General features: G+C 35.8%; 1 protein-coding gene and 1 long non-coding RNA gene across 3 annotated transcripts; one reads left to right on the forward strand and one right to left on the reverse strand.

The window, feature by feature from the left end:
* The first annotated feature begins 1,960 nt into the window (after positions 1-1,960).
* Positions 1,961-4,459, forward strand: LOC116711059 (inhibin beta B chain). Its single transcript, XM_032550432.1, is given in 3 exon segments — positions 1,961-2,825; positions 3,660-4,015; positions 4,017-4,459. Coding segments are annotated over 3 exon segments (1,152 nt in total). The 5' UTR covers positions 1,961-2,455; the 3' UTR covers positions 4,443-4,459.
* On the reverse strand, positions 4,320-21,006 carry LOC116711060 (uncharacterized). 2 transcript variants are annotated; one of them, XR_004337156.1, is made up of 5 exons: positions 20,854-21,006; positions 16,158-17,984; positions 14,674-14,817; positions 8,193-14,215; positions 4,320-4,426 (listed from the first exon to the last, which is right to left on the reverse strand). It is a non-coding gene; the product is annotated as an uncharacterized LOC116711060 (long non-coding RNA). The 2 variants fall into 2 exon arrangements; XR_004337155.1 differs by having other exon boundaries at positions 14,674-17,984.
* Between the last annotated feature and the right edge of the window lie 1,486 nt (positions 21,007-22,492).

Consider the following 22,492-nt stretch of genomic DNA (forward strand, 5'->3'; position numbering starts at 1 on the left):
AGTTTTAGGCCAATTATGATTACCAAAATTATTTCTATTCGCTACATCCCTGAATAATGAAAGATCAGACAATACTTGGGTGGTTGAATAGTTGTCCTGTGGATGAATCCCACCTCTGATTGGGTAATTGGTGGTATTGAGGGTTTGGTACAAAGTTGAAAAGGTGTGTATGAGCAATCAATGAGAAGATTGTGAAAGCAAATGTTTGACCCAGGTCATAAGGTCAAGTTTAAAAGGCTATTCTAAGAGGTGCTATAGGAGATGTTTAGTCATATTCAATAAATTAGAATACTGATTCCAGTGAGGCACACATTTGTCAGATTTTTTGTTTGTCTGATGTGATATACTAATTTCAGATGTTGAGTTTTCATTAGCATCACAACAGAAATAAAGGCTACTTGTAATTATTCTACAGTATACATTTGGTAATCCTCTGACCTAAAGCAGAAAATCTGGTATAATCTCAGGCAGAGAGAAAAAAGTATCTCTTTTTACACAGTGTGTGTCAATATTTAACATCAGATAGCCTCACCTATTCTTGTGGAAATTTTGCTTGGCAAGTCTAAGAAAAACATTTTTTGTATCAATCAACAGGCTTCTTTCATAATTCTGGTAGGATCTTTCTTGGAATGAATGGTAGACCTAGGGGCAGATCAGGTTTTCTGGTATGGGTGGGGCAGCTCTGAAGAATAGTCATTGCATTTACAATAGTTTTGAGATTGGCATCATTCCAGCAGCTCAATGTCACCTTTCGTTATTATATCTAAAACCAGTTTTGACATGTTTTGGGGTTATCACCCTGTCGGAACATCCAACTCTGTCAAGTTTTAACCAGCTGTTGATTTGTGATGAAGAGGAAGAAGTTCCACTTCATTTTCCCACTCACCAATCTTGTCCAATTCACAAATATCAGTTGAACACACATTTTCACCCAATTTTTTATGGTTTTAATTATTATTCAAGTTTTGGTGTTCCATAATTTCAACCTGTAAAAAAAATTACCCTAATCATGTGAAAAGAGAGATTGTGAAATAATTTAATCAGTGTTAGAATTAAAATCCAGACCTACCTCAATTGGGAATCTGTTGCAAGAATTAAAATGTATATTAAAAACATCCCCTATTCTTAAATTCAAAATTATTCATAACCCTGACAGATTATGGTTTGAAGTAATCTTATAATTTGACCAATATGTAACATAACTGTGTTTTAGAACATAGTTTATATTATTTAAGATTTTCATATTTTTTAATCTTTTATTACACTTGGACAGCCAGTGGATTTAGTTGTAGTACTTCCTATTGCCCACATGTCGGCAGGCAAGTAGCCTAATCATGTGTCAGAGACTTGAGAATAATTTTCCCCTTAAAATTCACTGTTTCGCCTTGAGGTAAAAACATTAAATGGAAATTTAAAACCATCTTAGAATTTATATGGAAACAGTCAAAGTTGTACCTCATTATTGTGTATTTAATATTATTAGCTTTGCACTACGAAATGGGTGCAAGTAGCCTATCAAAGGACACTACTGCCACATCATATTTGAGCATTACATATTGACCTATTTTATCGAATAATTGTTTGCAAGCATTTTTGGCTATTGTAACGGAGAACTGGTGCTACTAAAATATTGAAAATCACGTGTAGCACAATATTTGATCTAAATAATTTTCCCAAAGTTGTTGGTTACTGTTTGACAGACATCACCAGAACCCAGGCTGAGAAAAACTTGTAGCAGCTTGACGGAGTTATTCTTCTGCTGTTCTATTTTTTTCTCTTCGTCACACAGCAGAGACATGAGGAAGGCGTCATCTTCGCTGCATGGTTCTTGTGCTGTGACCGTGCATATAACATGACGGAACCTGCTTTTCAAATGCCGCCCCCGCTTCCACAGAGCCCAGCCCTTTCTCACATGTTGAACTACGCTGATTGTGCTTCTCGGGTACCATTCGTAAATTGGGTTAAAGGGCAAAGCTTTGCAACTTTGAACGCTTCAGATGTTATGGTTGCGCCAAAGAGCGCAACGTGGCACATAAATAAGATCAGATCCTTGTCCACATACCGATAACTTTACGCATTTATTATGGTGCCATAAAATGAGATCAGGTGTTGTCACAAAGTTAAGAAATAGTAAGCGTCAATCAACTGCCAACGTGTGAGCGCGTGCTGTGTGTGATTGTCCGTGTTGTGGGAGAGGACACTCTGATGCGTAATTTCCCCGGTGCCCCGATCCGCTCATTGGTGCGTCTCTCCAACGTGTCACCAGTTTTGGTGGATTACCCCACATATCTACAGCATCAAGAGGGTGAGACGCTACTCTGCTTTCCAGCTTCTGTCCTGACTGTGTCACAGCTGCCAGCAAGAACCTCTGACAACACTGGGTGGAAAGAAGCACTCAGTGGAGAGTTTTTAGAAGATTTTTGTTTTATTAGTAAACTTACTCCAACTCCAAAAAATGCTAAACTTTTCTTTATGCTGGAGGATGACGCCGTCTTTTTCACTTATTTCACTTCTGCTACTGGCAACTTTGCTGCTGAAGGGGCTCCGGGTCAGCGGCTCCCCAGCCTGCGCGTCCTGTGGCTTACCGGCAATGGAGAAAGACGCAGAGCAGAAGATGATGATAGAGATCGCCAAACAGCACCTTTTGGAAAAGCTCCACCTGAAAGAGAGACCGAACATCACTCAGACGGTGCCTAAAGTGGCGCTTCTAACTGCGCTGCGCAAGCTGCACTCTGGGCGCGTCAGACAGGATGGTACCCTTGAACTAGAAAACAGTTTACCTACCAAAGATCAAGGCTATGAAATAGTGAGCTTTGCCGATATAAGTAAGTTTTTCTTTTATTTTTCCATACTGTAAATCTTTTCTGGCATGACTTTTAAACACTTTGCATGAGCGCACCTTTTGGGCAAGTTCGTGCGTATAATAGTGCATGGGTCGGTGTTCCCCCTATGATTAATTGTTTTATTTTGAATTCTTATACTCATGTGAGAAATGAGTGAAATCCCATTACTTCCAAATATACATATTCATATAGGGAAGTTAGATTATTCCTGCGCAAAATGCTCATTTTGTTGAATTTTGATTTTAGATAAACACCACGCCCCCTACAGTGGTCCTGAAGATTTCATAGTGTTTTTTGCATTTGAAATATTAAAATAGGTCGAAGACCGTGTTGTTATAAAGGCATGTGGAAATATTTTAAAAGAAAAGGCTCATTTTAAAGGCAGTTGACTTACTAAAAACTAGGATGCTTGATGCCTAAGCAAGTCTAGAAAGCAGAACAAATAACTTAATAAACTACATAACCTTTAAACATATAGGAATTATTGGGATTAAAATGTTGTGTATATCGAATGCTACATCAAAGTTTTTCAAGAAAATGGATGCACCAAAAGCCAAGTGCTTGAAAGCGGATCCATCTAAGACATAGCTAAAGAGCTCCAGCAGAATCATTTCTTCATGCCAGATTAAACTATCACAAAAATAAAAAGTAAAGGTAAAAAAAAAATACCTGACCTTTATTTAGAGAAAGAGGACTTAATAGCTTTATCTTACAATCATTTCAGCACATTCCATTTTGGCTTTAAGGTGATAACCTCTTGAAATGTTCAAAATATTAACAGTCTGTGTTTGTTTTTAAATTGTCATTGTTTCATAGGTGATTCAGACAGCGGTGACAAGGCCAGCCTTAGCCTTACCTTTCAGTTTCTGCAGGAACGGGGCAAGAGCATCCAGGTCCTTCAGTCCTCTCTGTGGATTTATGCCAAATTATCTGAAGATCCTCACCGGAGCTCCCGCCTCCTTGCCCGGGTCTTCCTCTCGGCAGATGAAGAGACTTCAGACTCTAATCGCACCCTGGTGATAGAAAAGATGATAGAGGTTAAGGAGAGCAACTGGCATACCTTCCCCATCACCCACACGCTGCAGACCTTTTTGGACGGAGGTCAGCGGAGACTCCGGCTTGAGGTCAGCTGCGAAGAGGGTGAAAGGAACCTTTGCTCCTTTAATGGCTCGACTGACTAAAGCAAACCAGCCCTTCATGGTGGCCCAGGTGCGTCTGCGTGATAACCACTCCAAGCACTTAATCAGAAAGCGATCACTGCGCTGTGGAGACGAGGTGACAGTGTGCTGCAAGAGAGACTTCTACATCAAGTTTAAGGATATCCAGTGGGATGAGTGGATCATTGCACCTGAAGGCTACCACATGAACTACTGCATGGGTCAGTGCCCCCAACATCTAGCCGGCTCCCCGGGCATAGCATCCTCATTCCATGCTACTGTCTTCAATCAGCTTAAAGTCAATGGCATCAACACAGCCACAGCTTCATGCTGCATCCCCACTGAGCGCCGGCCTCTGTCCATGGTCTACTTCAACTCTCAGCACAGCATCGTCAAAACAGACGTCCCTGACATGATAGTTGAGTCCTGCGGATGCACATAAACAATAGCATTAGAGGCCATTTGAAATACGCAGATATTAAAGACTGAAAAATTAAAGAGGGATGCCTGCTACTGGACAACTTACAGTAGTAGGAGGTTTTCACATGTGGCTAAAATAGAACACGATAAATATAACCAAAGACACTGAATGCCTATATTGTAACATTTTTGTGTACTTTTTAAAATTGAATCCCTGTGTATAAATTATGGTATTATTAGTAATTTTTTAAGAGATTTTAAGAAACAAAATGCTTTGTCAAAGGGTTTACAGAAACGTTTTTAGTGTTTTTTTAATACAAATAAAAAAAAGATTTATATTTGCAGAATTGGAATATTGTTTTAAGGTTAGATAGATAGGGCAACAATAAATAATACTGCATGGACATTGATTGGGGAAACAAATCTATCTAGCAAAAATAATAATAATAATAATCTGAATTTTTTAATTTCCTCTGTAAAAATCCTTTTTTATCTCTCAGAAAAAAATGTTCCACCATTTACTTGTAAAGTATACAAATATGCCAGATTGATTTAAAAGTTTTTTGTTTTTGTTTTGTTTAATAGACTCAGTAAATTGTCTTTTTTATCTGTTGCCTGCAGTAAAGAAAAGAAAAGAAGAAAAAAGTAAATCCACAATATAATTTCCAAAAATTTCAGGCAGGGGCATATAATGCAATTTTTATTTTTATCTTAGTGTCATTTCACTTTTACTTTTTCCTTATTTAGTTGGTTTTTTTTGTTTATATGCTTGACGTTCTTTTTTTTTTTTTTTTTTTTACTGCTTTTCAGGTCTGGATTGTAGGCCGACTAGTTAAGACACCACATTCCTTTAGAAATCTTTATTTTATTGCTTCTGTCTTCAACTCCTTTCATCCTCTTAGGCTGTGAAGAGACAGCTAACTATTTGGTTGTGTTCTTTATATTCAAGCACTGATGGCAAAATATGTTCACTTTTTTTCTAAATGCATACTGAAGTCTTGCAAGGATTTTGAACACATGTAAGACAATTTCAAGAATCTCTCTTTAGATTTATGAAATGTGAAATCCCACCATTGAAAAGACTAAATCAAAATATGCTTTACATTTGTATGCATAGATACCTAGATACATACATAGATGTAGAGGTTAGAGCAGGTAAAATCTGCCTGAGTCCTGACTTTGGGCAGCCAGCCATAACATACATTTGAAATATGTTTGAACAACATATTCACTGTATTCTTTACACAAGTTTCTAATGAGCCAGGGTGGCTTCGACAGTTTATGAACCCAAGGTCATTTCTCAGCAGCATGAGCAAACATTTAGCTATTGCCTCAGGGTCTGCTAATGTGAAGGTCTGTGAGGCAGGTGGGTCAATGAGCATGTGCTGATGCACGTTGGCAATTATAGCTTTCAAAGTCTAAAGTTTTCAGGGGTGATGTAAATTTAGTATCTTTCCAGTAATAAATAATAAAGCTGTCTCTGTTTGCTAGAACATCTTATTGGCTCTACAATCCCCTCTTTTGAGATTGTCATTATTGTTTTGGTTATTGAACCAGAATAGCCATATTTGGAAAATATATGGTGTTATTTTATAAAATATAACAACCTCAATGGGAATAGTTTAATTTAAAGCATGCTGGTGGTAAAATTGCTTGTTATGGTATCTGAGCACACATTTTCATTTATTGTTCATTCATTGCTTGCCTTATTTTGCAATTTTCAAATGGGTGAGTTAGAGGTAAAAACAAAACCATAGAATTGCTTACAATACAGCTTTGCATAGTTCATAATAATGTGTTTCTCAGTTGGTGAACATCTCAGTAACCCATTGTACTCCTTAAATCAGGACCTTGTGGCAACTATTTCTCTGTTGGTTCAAATCATGATGACAAAGCTTTTCTTGGCTGAACATGATCATATTATCTTCTATTTATGGGATGTAAATTTTTAGTTTTTTTTGTAGCTTACCCTGTTTATATCTTCTAATATCTCCTGTCCCAGGGCTTATTGTGACATGTTAGTGCACCGCAGCACCACTAAGACAAGCACTTTATCACCCTTACCGTAGTTTCAGTGCAAACTTTGCTAGAGGGGTATTTTTTTACTGTACTTACAGCTAAAGTGGGCGTGACCTAAAGTGTAAGCAGTCCTACAGGGATCCATCTGCTTACTATCATAAGCTGTAGCTGTGTTCAAACATATTATGTTGTAAATATACTTGCTGATGACAGAAGCCATTCTGTGTCTATTTAAATATATAATCATTTTCTTTATTTTTGTATGATTCTATATTTTGTATAATCACTGATGATTTATAATAGATTTTTAAACTAAAATAATACTGGATTTATTTAATTTTAATGTCTGTGCATTTTTCAATAAAATATATTATAAACCAATATATTGTGTTGCATTAATTGTGTATGTTTAATTCATGTCATTAACTCTTAAGGCTCATGGGCTGAACCATTGAGAGAAGATGAATCTCATTCTTATTTAAATATACACAGTAAGCAATGCTCATGTAGTTGCATCTATGTTAAGAAAATATGCTATTAATTCATTACAATAAGATTTTTTGTTCACACAATCATCAGTCTTGCTTTTTTTAGTTCCAAAAAGATGCACGTGTCTTATGATCATACTGGTGCAGTTTCTAGGGCAAAGAGCATGTTTGCTCATACAAACAGTAGAAGTGGCTTTATGGACCGTCTGTGTTTGATGAGTAAACAATCATCCCATTCCCTTGGCATGTAATCACTTTCATATCACGCATTTATATTATGGATTTATTGCAATTTAAATCTGAGGCACTACTATCGGAGTAAATAAATAATCATTTATATAAGGAAACAATATGTTAAAATATAGCGAGCTAATGCTCCAAACATATTGAACATCAGAAGAAAAATTGCATTTGCACTGATATAAACATGTTTTATGTTTAGCTTTGAATTTGTTGAATTTTGCAAAATGCTGACAACCACGACAATTGACTTTCCTGAAAATCATTAGGTCATAACATATTGTTCTTTCCCTGAAAAAAAATTTCTCAACTCTATCTACGAGGCCAACAGCACAGTCATGTTACATCATCCAAAATGGACTATAATCACCATCTGAGGCACTTTGGCACAAAAAAGAAGTTTTTTAGACCAAAGATGCTGTTTATCCATATTCGATCCCAAACAAATGCCTAATCCTCATCATTAATAACTCAACTATTATGTGGCACAACTTTGGTCATGTAGCTGAGTAACATTTCTTTAACTAGCCGTCGAGCAGTGGAAGAAAAGCTTGTTAAAATGGTTTAGTCAAAGTTCACATTTAAATCCGCTAAGATTTAAATGTGGAGAATATCTGTGAAAGATTAGAAAATATTCACAGATGCCACAAATCCAATTTGCAGGATCATTAAGTAGTTTGAGAGGATTAAGGAAGATACATGTCTGTCTTGAGATGCAACACAGAAGGAAGCATATCCCAATGGACTTGCAGCAATAATGCAGAAAAAGGTGATTCTACAGGAATTAATTCAGCCAGCCTGAATACAGATTTCTCCAAATGTTTTACATTTAATTGAAATAAAAATAGAAAGATAATGTAACATTTTTCATCAAGTTTACATTTATTTTCTTACTTTTTTGGTTTACAATTTAAAGTCCCAATAAAGTATACTGATGTTTATGGTTATAACTTGGTAAAAACTATGAACTATAAATATGTTTGAGTTTGTGAATGTGATTATTTGTGACATACATCAGAAGGAACCTGCTAGATGTGATTGATGAATAACTCCTGATCACGTCTGATGTGACAGCACCTTGTGGTTGAACCAAAGGGAGTCACTTCACAGGGAACCTGTAAATTACCAAGAAACATAGAAAAGAATAGTTAATGAGATGTATTCTCAAAAATGTGTCCTTTCATGAAGGTTTTGAACATGACAATCTCAGTATTTATCAATCAGGTGCAAAATCAAATTTCAATAAGCTATTAGTTAAAGAATAATTCCGAAATGACCCTAGAAGAGCCAGAAAACTGAACTTTCGCTTTAAAATCACTCTGCACATTGCTTGTTTACTTGTTTGAGCAGTCGTAGGAAAAACCTTTAGAGTGAGATATATCGGAGAATTTTGTTTTGCTGCCAATAGCAAATTATGAATCATTACAGGTGATTTTCTAAGAATGGCAAACAACCACACCTCTTCCTTCAGAAAATAGTTTGGAGTAGCCCAACCTACTGCTTTGTACAGTTTGGTTTGAAGTGCCATAAGAAATAACCAAGACATAACATTTTGAAATGAAGGATATTTTTTCTATTGTTACAGGGATAACAATCACATTAAAACAAAGTAATTTTCCAGTTTCAATATCTTAAACAAGAATACTTGAACATGTGGACAGATTGAGCAATTGATCAAACTACTGACCTTCTAATTATTGGGCAACCAATTCTGCTGTCTGAGGAACAAAAGTTCAGTAACACTGCCCCACATTCAGTGCCCCGAAGGGAATTTTTAAAATATTTTTTGCCATATAACAACTAACCATGTACGTTTATTTTAATTAAGGTTCATATGTTTTACAACTAAAAATCTGCAGTGTGGCACAGTCTTTCTTCAGCTTCTTGAGTGAACAACCTTTTGTCAGTTACATTGCAGGTTCTCTGGTTTATGTTTCTTATAACTTTAATGTAATTTCCATGAGCACATGGTTTCTAAAAGACAGCGATGATATTTAAAAAGAAATATGGAAATACCTGTGCAGACATGCAACAAGCTTGTCAATAGTTGTGAGAAGAAAAAGTGAACTAGTGAAGAAAAAAGATGTCTCCAACGATTAAAGAGAAGGGCCTGAACTATCTTTAATATGACACTACTTGTTAACACATACAAACCATTTCACATTGTTTTGTTTTTTAAAAAGCCATTGTGCCTTGTCTTATGGCCTTTTGGGTGATACTTGTGTCATTTCCAGACAGAAAGTAACTTCTGGGTTTTGTGGAAATGATTTTAGAAACCTGTTTTGCCTGTATGTGTATAAACCCAGAACAAAAAGTAAAAAGATATTGAGGAGATGCCAAATAAATCATCCACAGTGAAGGAAATCCTCTATTAACAGCGGCTGAAATGTAAATGTTAATTTGTTTATAAAGCACATAAAATTCTGAAATTGACGAAAGTGCTGTACAATTCAATGAAGTGAAAAAGATAAACAACAATAAGAACAAGTGAACAAAAATATTTAAAGGAGCAGTGTTATGTGTTTTCCAGCCACATAGTGTCATTTTATAGCACAATCAAGTAACTGTCACTTTCAGTTGTTAGAAAAATGCTGTATATATATCAAACATGACTTAAAAGAAATTTGACTTCACAATTTAACACCTTGAAATTGAGACTGACTTTTTAGAAGTTCCTTTTCAATTACATACCACCTTCAGCATGTCATCACATCAACATTCCTCTAGTAAGCATTTACAAACGTCTGTCAGTGCACTGGACTGCAAAATATTTCATGGTATAAGCTCAGCCGATGCAAAGTTCCAACAGGTGTTTGCTAATGGCTGGTGGGGCCAAAATTGTCAAAGGTTATTTGATAAAGCTGAAATCCCACACAGAGGAAGAAGTCATTATTCCAAAAGTGACATGAAATTAAACTTCACAGAGGGACATAAACACTATGTTTAGCAGCATTTTGAAAAAAACAGAAGGAAGCTTCAAAGCCTAAGAACATCATCTCAACCATGAAGTAGAATGATGGCATGCAGCATCATGTTGTGGGGGTGTTACGCTACAGGAAGGACTGGTGCAATTCACAAAGTTGCAGGCATCATGAGGAAGCAGCATTATTGAAAGACCATTTAGGAACATTTACCAGAAAGTAAAAGCTTGCATGCAAAGATCCAAAGCACGTTGGTTGCAATTTGGCTTAATGACAACAAAATTGGTAATGCAATGGTTCAAAGCAGGAATGAGCATAGCTGAAAAGGTGTGTGCAAGCAGGGTGGCCAACAAACCTGAGTCAGTTACACTACAGGCCAACTAATGGGGAGAACATTGTGTAAAGTTACCGATGTCATAAAGCTTAACATATCATTCTGAAACATATTAAGAAAATTTATGCAAAATATGTAAATATATGTAACTTTGGTAATCTTAACTGGATAGGTTCACACTGACTTAAATACAAACAGAAATTGTGAGAAAAATGTGGAAAATTTAAAAATGGTTCAATTAAGTTTTGTCTCCTCAGTTACAGCTTAGTGGTACACTTTTTGTAATTTGATTCCTGAACGTAATCTGTCACATCATGTTTCTTCTGCGGCTCAGCATGGCTGGATTTGTTGAAACAGATGTTGAAGCATGATTTTGCATCTGTTTCAAATGTGACTGGCAACATACAAAAACACACTTTGCCTTTCTATCTAACAACTCAGAGAATAAATGCTCTTTGTTTTTCTTTGGTGAGGACTATGGGTGAAGGCTGAAGGTGTGAGTGCACGTGTGATGGTGTTAGAACATGAGCATGAGAAGAGTTAGATGTTGACATGTGAATAGGTGAGCAGTGTGACACCAGGAAGTTCCAGCATTAGCCTCATTTAATGAAAGTAAATAGCTGACCTAGTTTGGGAAAATGAAAAGCCTACTGACTCACTGATATACTGACACACTGACCCACAGACCCACTGTTTTGCCATGTGCCACTAAATCCTTCACTCCACTCACAATCCCATAAATCCTTTACCGAAGGTCAAAGGTGTCAGCCAGAGTCGCTGCTCAAGGTGTCATGGCAGGACGAGACGTGAAACCAAACTGTTCCCACTCTCTCCACTGATTCCTCAGGTAAACAGTAAATAACGATGCAAGGCTTAGTGAGAAGATTACTGCGTACAACAACAGCTACATAATCCTTCCATGTAACAAGTCATGAAGTTACTAAATGTATGATACACATTCTAAGATCCAATTAAATAACAGCAATTCATACAAATAGTTAGAAAGTGACTTTCACTGGGATTAACAATTAGATTTTATGTTAAGTCTTGTTAAATTAAACACTTGATAGAAAATGTATTTTTTCACTGCATAAAGCCACTTGGGTTATCAAGAGAATTACATTTTAATAATATTCCATACTTAATTTGAAATATTTCCTGTATAGATGCCAATTTTCATGATAAGTAAAGAGAAGTTCTGTAAGTTTCTTTAACTCTACCAGTGATCACAGAGGTCCCAGAATACAATAGAAAAGTCATAGATTATCTTCTACTGTGCATGGTTGCATTTCATCAGCTCTGAAAGGTAAACTAGGGGAATGCAGTAGACCTTCAAGAGACACTTTCAATGTCATTTTGAAGAATCTGGAACTGCGCGGTTTACTGTGTTCTAGTTTTAACATACACAGCCCTTCAAATAACTCTTAAATCCACAGGATGATCCCATTACGACAGTCCCAGTTACTTGCTTTATCTCTCTGAGTTACGTCAGGAGTACCTTGTTCCAGAACAATATCCTGCAACGGGAACCTAGGCAAAGCTTTATCCCTTAACTTATTTTCAAACCTAAAAGTTTTCATCTGAGTCCAACAATTATTTTGAGTGTGTTTGTTCAAATAAAAAATAGGGACGAGGAACAAAGCTAGCACAGTAATGTACCAGTAATAATAAAAAAATACTTATATTGCAACATTAGATTATGATAGCAAATCAAGACTTAATAAACTTGTGATAAATTGCATCATTTTAAAATTTTAAGTATTAAATTCACTTCAGATACATCAATTTTTAATATGTATTTTTTATTTGGTTTTAATAAGTTACCTAAAATGTTTATTATGTGTTTTATACAAATGATTCAAGATAAGTTTGTAAATTACTGTGAAATACAAAATTATTGCTATTTTTTTATTTGCTAACAATTGCATATGGCTGTACCGTACCAATATAGGGATTACTAAAATGATAAACAAATATTAATTATGAAATGAACTACAAGATCCATTTTTACCACATGGTGGCGTTTCTAAAGTAAGAAGACTGACAGTCACTCTAAGATTTACTATTGAGAATAATCCAATTAAACTAACGCTTACTTTACTCTGTCATTGTTATCCTAATATTTTAACTCAAAAATGTTGTCAGATTGTCAAAATAACACCTAGTATCAGAGGATCTAAGAGGTCTAGATTTTGCTGATATTTATAATCATATTCCATAAATAGACATATAATTTCTATACAAAATCTGAGTTGAAATAAGAGGCGTATCCAGAGAACTGAATCCATCATAGCAGGAACTAATATAGCCTGATGTATTGTGCATGCTTAATCCATGCATTCTTTTTTCTTTTATGGTGTTCCATTACACTTGAAGATACACCTTATGGTGCATTTTTTTTCTTATAGTTGTTCATTGTTTGGACAGTAGAGGGCACTAGACTGGTTTTTTCTAAGGATGAATGAGTGAAAGTTGATAGCCGTGGAGATGCTAATGATAACTAGCACTTTAGCACAAACGGTGTATGACTAATAGGCTGTGGAAAGACTCAAAGGATCTAGTGACCATTACCCACACTAATCAGAGCAACAGCAGATACGCAACATCTTCAGGTACTAACATTATAGCATCCCTGGGAATTCATCCAAAAGACTGCGCAAAATATCTTCTTAGATACCTGTGCCCCAAGTGTTTTTTTATGCATTGTTGGTATAGATAAAATAAATTCTCATTTTAAGATGATTTCCTTTAGCGGCAGAGCACTTAGATTAAGTTATTGGTAAGATAAGCGGTCTATTCAACCATTTTGTGGTTGAAATAGATTAGCTGCTAAAACAGAAAGGGTCAATAGAAGAAGTTAAAACTTGTAAAATAAAAGACTAAATTAAAAAGATCCTTCATATATGATTGAAATCTAAAAGATATCCCTCAAGTATTGAACTGATGGAACTTTTAGAGCTGTTTGGCGAAGATACCGGTATCCTGTTACCCTTTTTGTAACTTACAAAGACTAAGCATAGACCTTGAATACTCATTTTTAGAGTTTTCACTAACAACAGTATTCTCCAACCTACGTTGAATATCTTGAAACACAAAACACAAAGAACCTTTTCTAAGACTGGGGGCAAGTCAGAATCTGCACCTGAATCACAGGTTGAAACATATCAAAACATTTACATTTAACTGCCTCATAAAATTTTTATGAACTTTTAAATGCCTGCAATCTAGATACAAATCTGTGCCAAAAGTAGAAAGGGGCAGTTATGTGATCTCATAATTCTGAGGTTGAAGAAGTCTACGTACTTTAAAGAAACATTCTCATATGATTGGTTGTTTCTTGGGATCATCTGTCACACAAAAACACCATATGAATTTGTTTGAAACCAAATTAAGAGAACTATGAAAAAGAAGTAACATACTTACATCTTCAGCATATAGAATACACTTTTGCATGCCTTTCTCGAACCGTGGTAGATTGTAGGTTCATGGGTACCACCATGTACTTAGCAAAAAGCATACTTGAGTATAGAGCAGGGCAAAAACAGTGTCCACACATTGATTGTGCTTAGCATTTTGTTTGACAAGCAATGGGAGTTGAGACTGTAGTTTTATGAACATTCAGAAACCATCGACTGAAAGTTACTTTTGGGACACAGCAACTCAAATAAACTCTTTAGTGGAAACTACATACCTTGCTGTATCAGCAATCAGCCTCTTTCATTGAAATGCAAACTTGTTGGAGCACCAGATATGCCAACATGTCGAGGGTATAGAAATTTGTAGCAGATGGAACCTTTAACGATAGTTTGAAAAAAATCCATTAGTACTTTCACAGTAAAATCTGAAGTACTCCAACAGATAAGAAATTGAGCAAGTGATGAGCATGTGTTATAAAGCAATGACCTCAAGAGCATCCCTCATGAGCATCCCGAACTATTCAGAAAGACTTGGTTCAGGAATGGTTGAAGAATGCCATGCTTGTGGTTTAGCAGTTGCGCTCGACAAAATACTAAGTTAAAGCTGCTTAAGGAAGTTCATTTTGTTCCCAAACTGCTATGTGAATGTGTCCAACTTTTACAATTTTGAGACTTTATCTTTACTGTAATGTGTGTGAGTTACATGACAGAAATTTGGGGATCTCAAATAAAGGTGCCAGGAATAATGCTGATCTAACTAAAGCACCATGTAAGAGCAAAAGGTTTTAGACAGTTGCTCATATGGGTACCAAATTAAATTTTTTATATACCTTACCCAATGAAGTATTACATATTTAATGTTCGTTTCTGAGGTTATGTCCCGTTGCCAGCGTAGGACCTCAGTGCTGAACCACTTTATAATTGGTCACTTTCAGATGAGTTGTAGAAAGGAGAACAGTTGTACCTCTGCTGTGCCTAGCTAAATAATATCATAAAATAGATGTTATAGATGGCACACACTTGTAAAACTGCAATAGACACACACATATTGATGTTAGTTAAGAATTGTATGTAAGGAAGACATGCCATAGCATTATTTGATTACAACACACTGGAACAACAACTGAAGCAGTCAATGCCTGGTAATTGAAATACTTCTAACATTTCTTCAAATATTTGCACAGTTTGTTGCTTAAACAAGGTTGATAAAACCATATGCATTTCATAATGTAATCTAAAATTAACAGTTTTACGGCCACTTGAGGGCAGCAAAATGCCTCAGAATACTCGTGGATACTGACAAGCCTCACAAGACATAGTTCTGATCAAGAATTGATCTGCCAGAGTAAAAGATTCAAGCATAACATGTTGGAAAAAAGTCCAAATTTAGTGGGTAACACTAAATTTACCCACTAAATTTAGTGTTACCTAAACAACACAACAATGTGTTGTTAGTACTCAACAACATTCAATGTGTATGTTGGGTACTAATGACTCAACAACACATTAAAAATTTTTTTATTTATTGCAGAAAATTCCTTTCCGCTGCTACAGCTAAACTTTGGGTCTTTGCGATAACCAAACTGCTTTGCACTTTTGACTTGATTATATCGATATTACACCTTAATTTAGAAATAAATATCATTGTATAATAACACCCTCCTGACCCCCGCCAGTCCCTCGCACTTCATTGGTAACATTTGACCCATTGCATCATCCTAGAAAAGTTTTCAAACTAGTAGTGAACAGCTTAATCAAAGCAAGATACTAATGTTAAAAAGTAAATAGGCACACTTCAAAAATGATCTGCCCTATTATCTCATACTGAGATAAATAAATGATTCTGAGTGTTATTCTCTGAGTCTTCATTTGACTCATGGGCACTTATAGCTTTCTAACTTCCTCTATCAGCTAGCTGTACTGCGGACGCATTTACTAAATGCTAAAGAAAGCTTGTTAACTGTTATTTTGCTATATCAAACAGCAATGCTTTGTTTTTTTGTTTGTTTTTTCAGCAGAGGGCCTCAATAATACACCTCATCTTATCTTGAAGGTACTGGAACCATTATAGAAAAGTACCATTATAAAGTGTTCATGATATGCCTTTCAGTGCATGTGAAACCATGTTTGGTTAAAATAATTTATGAAATTATTAATTGATACATGATAAGTCTTTTTCCTACTAATTTTGTGGCAAGTTCAGCCAGAGAAATAAGCGCATGCATTGCAGAAGACATCATCTTTAATCTATAACTTCATATAATTAATCACACAAATTAACAAGGACAAAATATTAGTACTGAAATGAAGTGAGCTCACCTGAGAAATGCTTTCCCTTTCAGTTCTATGTTCCACTAAACTTCCAGCAGCCAACTTAGTTCAGCAGCTGGTAGCTAATTGGATATTTCCTTCAACAGCAGGTACTCCATACAGCACCATGGTTAGGTTTCACCACAGTCACAAGAGAAAATATTTTACAACTTTATAGAGTGAAAATTATAGGTCTGCCACAACAGGAGTATTTGAGGGAAAAAATTAATTGGGCAGAATCATAAATTGTAGAGCAGGGCTTTACAAAGTGTGGGGCGTGCCCCCCTCTGGGGGTCACCAGAGAGCTTCATGGGGTGCACAACATAATGAAAAAGATAAACCAGAAAATGTAATTTTGATAATTTATCAAACTTTCCAAATTGATTGGTTCTTAGTAACTAAAGTTACAGTGAGTAAGGAGACCGGGCCAAGCAAAGTAACTAAAAATTTGGAGCAAGTATGACCATAATTATTTAAAGTTGGCATTTTCTTGGGTTGGTTCTGAAGATACTCCACTTCCACAGGGTTTGCAAAACTCCAAGAGGTTTTTTCTTTGTAAACAAAGGGCTAAATTAACTGAGGTCACAGCAGACAGTAGTGTTAGTACTGCAAATGACAAGGCAAATGAAGCATGATATGTGGTGCTACACATAGCTAAAGCAGGTAATACCCACAACATCAGTGAAACGTATGAATGGAATGTCACAGTTGTGGATTTGATTTTTTGAGAGGGAGTGAGGTGCTGGAAGAGACCAGCAATCCCTGTTCTGGAGTTTTCCCTTTGAATATTATTTCAAAAATTGTTCTTGCTGTTTTATCCGAGTTCAAAGATTCATGGTTATCATCATCTGCTTTTCTGGACTGAAGGAACCTATGTAACACAAAAGATCTTACTGTGGTGGCTCATGTTGCCAAAACACACAAAAAAATATAATTTCCTACTGCATTTATTAGATTAGTACTTCAGATACTTTGACTTATGAAAAACAGTAATGATAACCTTCCTCAGAATATCTGTTTATTATCCACACTGTGACTACGTGTTTAAAAGTGGATAAATGAAAGTGTTCAAATAAGAACAGAGGCTGCTGGATTTACACAGTCCAGGATCCAGTAGGAGCTTGCATCAGCACAGCTAAAGGAATTAATGCCACAGTTCTTGCTTTACCTCTATCTGAACCGGTCTTACCCCAGTCAATTTCCGATGGGGACCTAATTCTGTCAGAGGCAACTTAACAGAATCCATCCAATCAGGGCAATGAATGTCAGGATCTTATGTGCGTAATGTAACACCTTACAGATGTAAGCTTGGGGACTTGCTGCAGGAAATTAGGAGTATGCTGGACAAGGTTACATATATTTACCAAGGCAGAATGTTTCATAATGTTTCAGCATTTCTAAGCTGCATTATAGAGAACATAAAATGATATAAAAACTGTACCTGATTAAGATTAAGACAAACAAAGCAAATACATAACACAAAACTTGTAGAGTTTGAAAGAAACAAGCAGGAGAAAAAAACAAGGAAGAGTTTACAAACCTTGAACAGAAAGGCTCCACCCACCTTCAGGTTTAAACCTTCTTGCTGTGAAGCAGAACTGCAAACGAATGTGCTGCCCCCTAGTGGAGTGTTGAGATATCTTTTAGTAGGGCTGACCTTTTTTCACATAAATCTTTAGGTCAAGTTTTTAGAAAAAGATCATGTTTGCAATGTTTAGAAGCTTGCAAAGCAATGCTTGATTGCATACTTTCCTGATCTGAAGATAGTGCTTCAGTCTATCTCCGTCTGTTTCATGACAATGTCTGCTGGTGTGATCTGTCCAGATGATAGAACTTCTACAACAAACACAAAGAAATCATGAAGAGACACAAATGAGAGGTAAAAGGTTTGATATAAAGTTAAACTATTCCACAGCAGGGGCATTTCAGAGATTTTGTCTGCTTGAAGAAAACATTATGAGTATAAATACTAGAAATTTATAAAGAATATAATAGACTATAAAAGACCACATATACTCACCGATTTCTGTAACAAAGATTTTGTTATACATACATAGTCATACAACAAAATTCTTTCAAAATTGAATGTCCTCCCATTGAAGTGCCAGATTTTTGGGGTTTAAAAAATGACACCATCAAAACAATACCAAACAAAAAAATAACCTTTACCCATATTTGAGGTGATTTATATTCTGTAAACTTGAAGCTCTATTTTGAAAAGAAAATAAACACATCTATTTGGAGAAAAATACAAAAATTATAGAATGACGCTATTGCTTACTCTCCACATTTATTCTGTGCAGCGCTTCTGGAGCTTCAGCAGTAGAAGCAAAAAAAAAAAGAACAGCATTCTTCCATCTCATGTTGTAAACCTTTGATTTCCTTATACAGAATAACTTCTAGTCCTTCTTTGAGAGGTGCATTGAACTCACTATGATACTGAAAAAGGGAATCCCACTTTGTCTTCAACTTGCTACCTGACTGTAAGTCAGGATTCATTGGTATTTGGATCTCTTCCTAATCCCATTCACTTTTCAACATACCCCGGCCCATCCATTCAGGAAACACAGCCTCAATTCAGGCAAGGCCGTAAATCCCATCTCATTATTGGGGGGATAATAAACAGGAAAATTTCTTAAGAGCAATTTTGGGGGGATCAGCAAAGTTCCATTGCAATGTAATGTAAAATGCGGTTTAAAAAGTTTTTAAACCACATTCAAGCTGCAGGACCAAAATTGACTAGTAATGCACATCAAACATTTGTTATTCTGAGTAAGCAAACTGTTGAGAACTAAAACTAAAATTCAATACGAGTCTCACTGATCTAATTTCTGCTACAAATTTACAAAAATGGAAGGTTCTAAATAAAAACAAGTTTTAATGAGTAGCTCCTCTTAATAAAATTCCTCATAAACATTGATTTATAGAAATGGTTTCCAATACAAGTTATGGGCTATTTAAATTACAACTTGTTAAGTTGCTTTATTTTTAAGCCTTTTTTAATTTTGCCATTTTCTGGATGGCTGAGAACCAACAAGTAGATAGAAATTAATATCGAGGGAGTATCATAACTTAAACATAACACTTAAAGCACCGAGGTTTATATAGAAAAATATTCAGATTTTATTTTGTGGTTTAAAAGGTCCTACGTTGAAGACAATGAGAATTAAAGGCAGCTTTCTTTTTTTTCCTATCTGTTCTCTCTTCTGTTCTTGGCTCCTACCACTTGCTCAGCCCCTCCATCCTGTTTCAAACTCTTCTAATTAACGTAAAAGTTAAAGGGCTAAATATGAATGAGATATTTGCTCCCTTTGACAAAAGCTTAAGACTATGAAAGTAATGTAGCCAGTTTTGATTTCCAAGGCATAATACGGCTGTTTATCATGATTCAGCAAAGTAATGAAATAACAAACTGCAGTCTGATTTTTATTGTTAATGTGTTTCTTGGCAGATTTATTTCATTCTTTGTTTATTTTTACCTTTTCAAATTGATACTGTTTAAATGTAAATGTTTCTTCAATTATTATTTTTTGGGGGGGGGACAATTCTAGACTTTTCCCAGATTGGAGGGGTCCGGGGCCCTCCCGAGCCCCTCCAGGATTTACGCCTATGAATTCAGGATCCTACAACCACCAAGTTTTGTATTGGTATGATGCTTTTTGGGTGATGCTCTATGTCATTTTTGTAGCAAAACTGTAACCTGAAACTTTAAGTCTGGTTTTGTCAAACCATGACATATTCCAACCTGAACGTTTGAGTGTGGGCTCAATGTCTATTTTGAAATAGGCTTTAAAAAAGACTAAATTGTTCTTCCTAGCTCACACATTCAAGAAAAAAAAAGATACATCTGACAGAAAAATCCTAAAATGATAACTCAACTGTTTGCTACAAATTAATGTGAGGTGTCTACCCAACAGCGCTAAATGCAAAGTGAGTCAAAGTAAATCAAAAGATGAATAAAACAGTATTTGTCAAAAGATATACTCACTTATGCAATTAGATTTATTTTATATCCCTCAAGCGTGTTTGTTTACTTTTCAGTTGAAACTGACATAATGTTGGAAGGTTAGACTTTTTTTTAATATCACAAAATCCTGGCATTCTATGTGCATCTGATGTTATATGTGAGCGTTTCATTTGTCTGCTTGTAGGCTTGTAAAATGCTGCCCTCTAGTGACAGTCACCCTAAAACAGTTTTTTTGCTGTTTAATGTCAGAAGGGGCAAAAGAAAAAAAAATGCTTCCTGTTTAAACCTATCTTATATTGTTCAAATTCTCTATTTTATATCTACACATCCAGGGTATGAATTTGATCTCAACTAATTATTTTCTCATACCAATTAACACCAATTATTATCTCACACCAATTATTATCTCTCGGCAAATAATGCATAATTCCATAAGATCAACAAGAATTTATCACCTAGAGAAACTGTAAGTTCTGTTCTTAAAATGATATATGTGTACTTTTTAACTTTTGATTACTAAATATTTTTATCTGTTACATGACAACAGAAAAAATTAATTTAGAGTGCACAAAAAAAAGAAAGAAAAAAAGAAAGAAGGAAACGAAGAAGGAAAGAAGGAAACATTTCTACATTAAGGTAGATAGTGATGTGTTGTGCATGCAGCACCAATAACATTTTTGCAGACACTGCAATAAATTAAAATTTTAATTAAAAATAAAATCTCTGTGAAGCACTTACCTTTGCACCTGATTGTTACAAAATGCGCTCAAGGAGATGTCCAGCCACTGGTCATTTTGTTGTCTTTAACTCCAGTTTCCTCCTTTCAGTGTGCAGAGGCTTGCTGCAGACAGAGCAAACCTTTATATGTGGTACCTACATGGCTGCAGCACTGCCAACCCTGGACCCCTAGCCAATGGGAGGAAAACATGTGCAGAGGACCATCTGCAATGGAAAAACAAATCCTGTAAAAGATTTGCTGGATTTTGCAGCACTGGGGAATGGTGTCCAGATGCCCCGAGCCTTGGTGACAGCTGCTTTCTCTTCTACTCACTTGGCTAACATGCATGATCCTCCATAGCCTTCTGTAACCTTGGATTCATCACCATGAGGAAAGAGGCTTCACTTTCTTTCCATTTTAGTGGATATTGGATAATGTTTCAAATGTTTTGTTGCTGTATGGTGTGCATATAACCTTATAATAAACCTTCTGTTATTCCACATATTTAAGATATTTTTGTGCGTAAAACGCTGGAAGACTATGTGATAACACTGTGCAAAACCAGTTTTAGGAATTTAGCAAACAGTGAGACTTCATCCTGTCTGCAGCTTTCAGTCTTTTCTTGACCTTAACGGTTCGGCTAAAAGCTTTTCCTTTGGCTTACCTTGTTGGTAATCTGTTTGGTGCATTAAGCCCTCTATAGGCTTTGGAGGTGGACATCTGTAACTTTTTATTTCTGCCCCATTCACCTTTTCTCCCTTTGCTACATTAAGAAAACAGCTAATGTTTTCTTAATGTTAGCTGTTAAGAAAAGTGCAAACATTAGCTAACAAAATTCTGTATGTATACAATATTGTATGAGTACAATATTGTATGTATATTGCTGCATACAAAACTGAATAAGAAATGCAGATATGAAATATTCTACTGTGAACATTTTTCATGATGCTGAATAATATCTATATTTAATAGTTTAGCATGCCAAAGTTTGAATAGTGAGTTGATGAACTACTGGCTAAATTGTCCTAGTTTAACTGAAAGATTTGTATGCATGCTGTCATCTTCATCACTGCACTGAAACCATCTGGTTCAAATCTTCTCAATGAAGAAATCTGAAGTATAAATAATTTTCCTATATTTAGCAAAATTATACTTTCCAGTTTTAGAAGGACCAAAAAAAAAAAAGCTCTTAACAACAACTACGATAAACTCTCCTCACCTTTAATCCCACTCATTGATAATCTGAAGTGAAGCTGGTGTGAGATTCTCCCTGTCTGTCAGATGAAACATATGGTTGCAGCATCTGTGGGAGGGTTTACAGCCAAGGCTTCCCTGCTTGGCTGCTGCAGCTATATTGGGCTCAAAGCCCACCACAACTCTCATTGACAAAATCTGATTTAACCACTGGCCGTATGCTGTGAATGGACTCCAGCCTTGGCTCGGGTCACCAACTGTTCAGGCTTTGACTCAGCTTTCCCGGCTGCTTTGAAAATAAAACCGCCTCATGAATGTAGTTATTCACTGATGTGCAGCTAATAAACACTCTTGGTCCTGTGGTGATGAGTTTGGATTCTGCTAAACATTTGAATACAAAACACTTAACACATACATTTTTTTTTTGTTAGCGCCGTTAAATCTTTACAGATGTATTCAATAACA

The sequence above is a fragment of the Xiphophorus hellerii genome, chromosome 20 (genome assembly GCF_003331165.1).
Source record: "Xiphophorus hellerii strain 12219 chromosome 20, Xiphophorus_hellerii-4.1, whole genome shotgun sequence".
Lineage (NCBI taxonomy): Eukaryota > Metazoa > Chordata > Actinopteri > Cyprinodontiformes > Poeciliidae > Xiphophorus > Xiphophorus hellerii.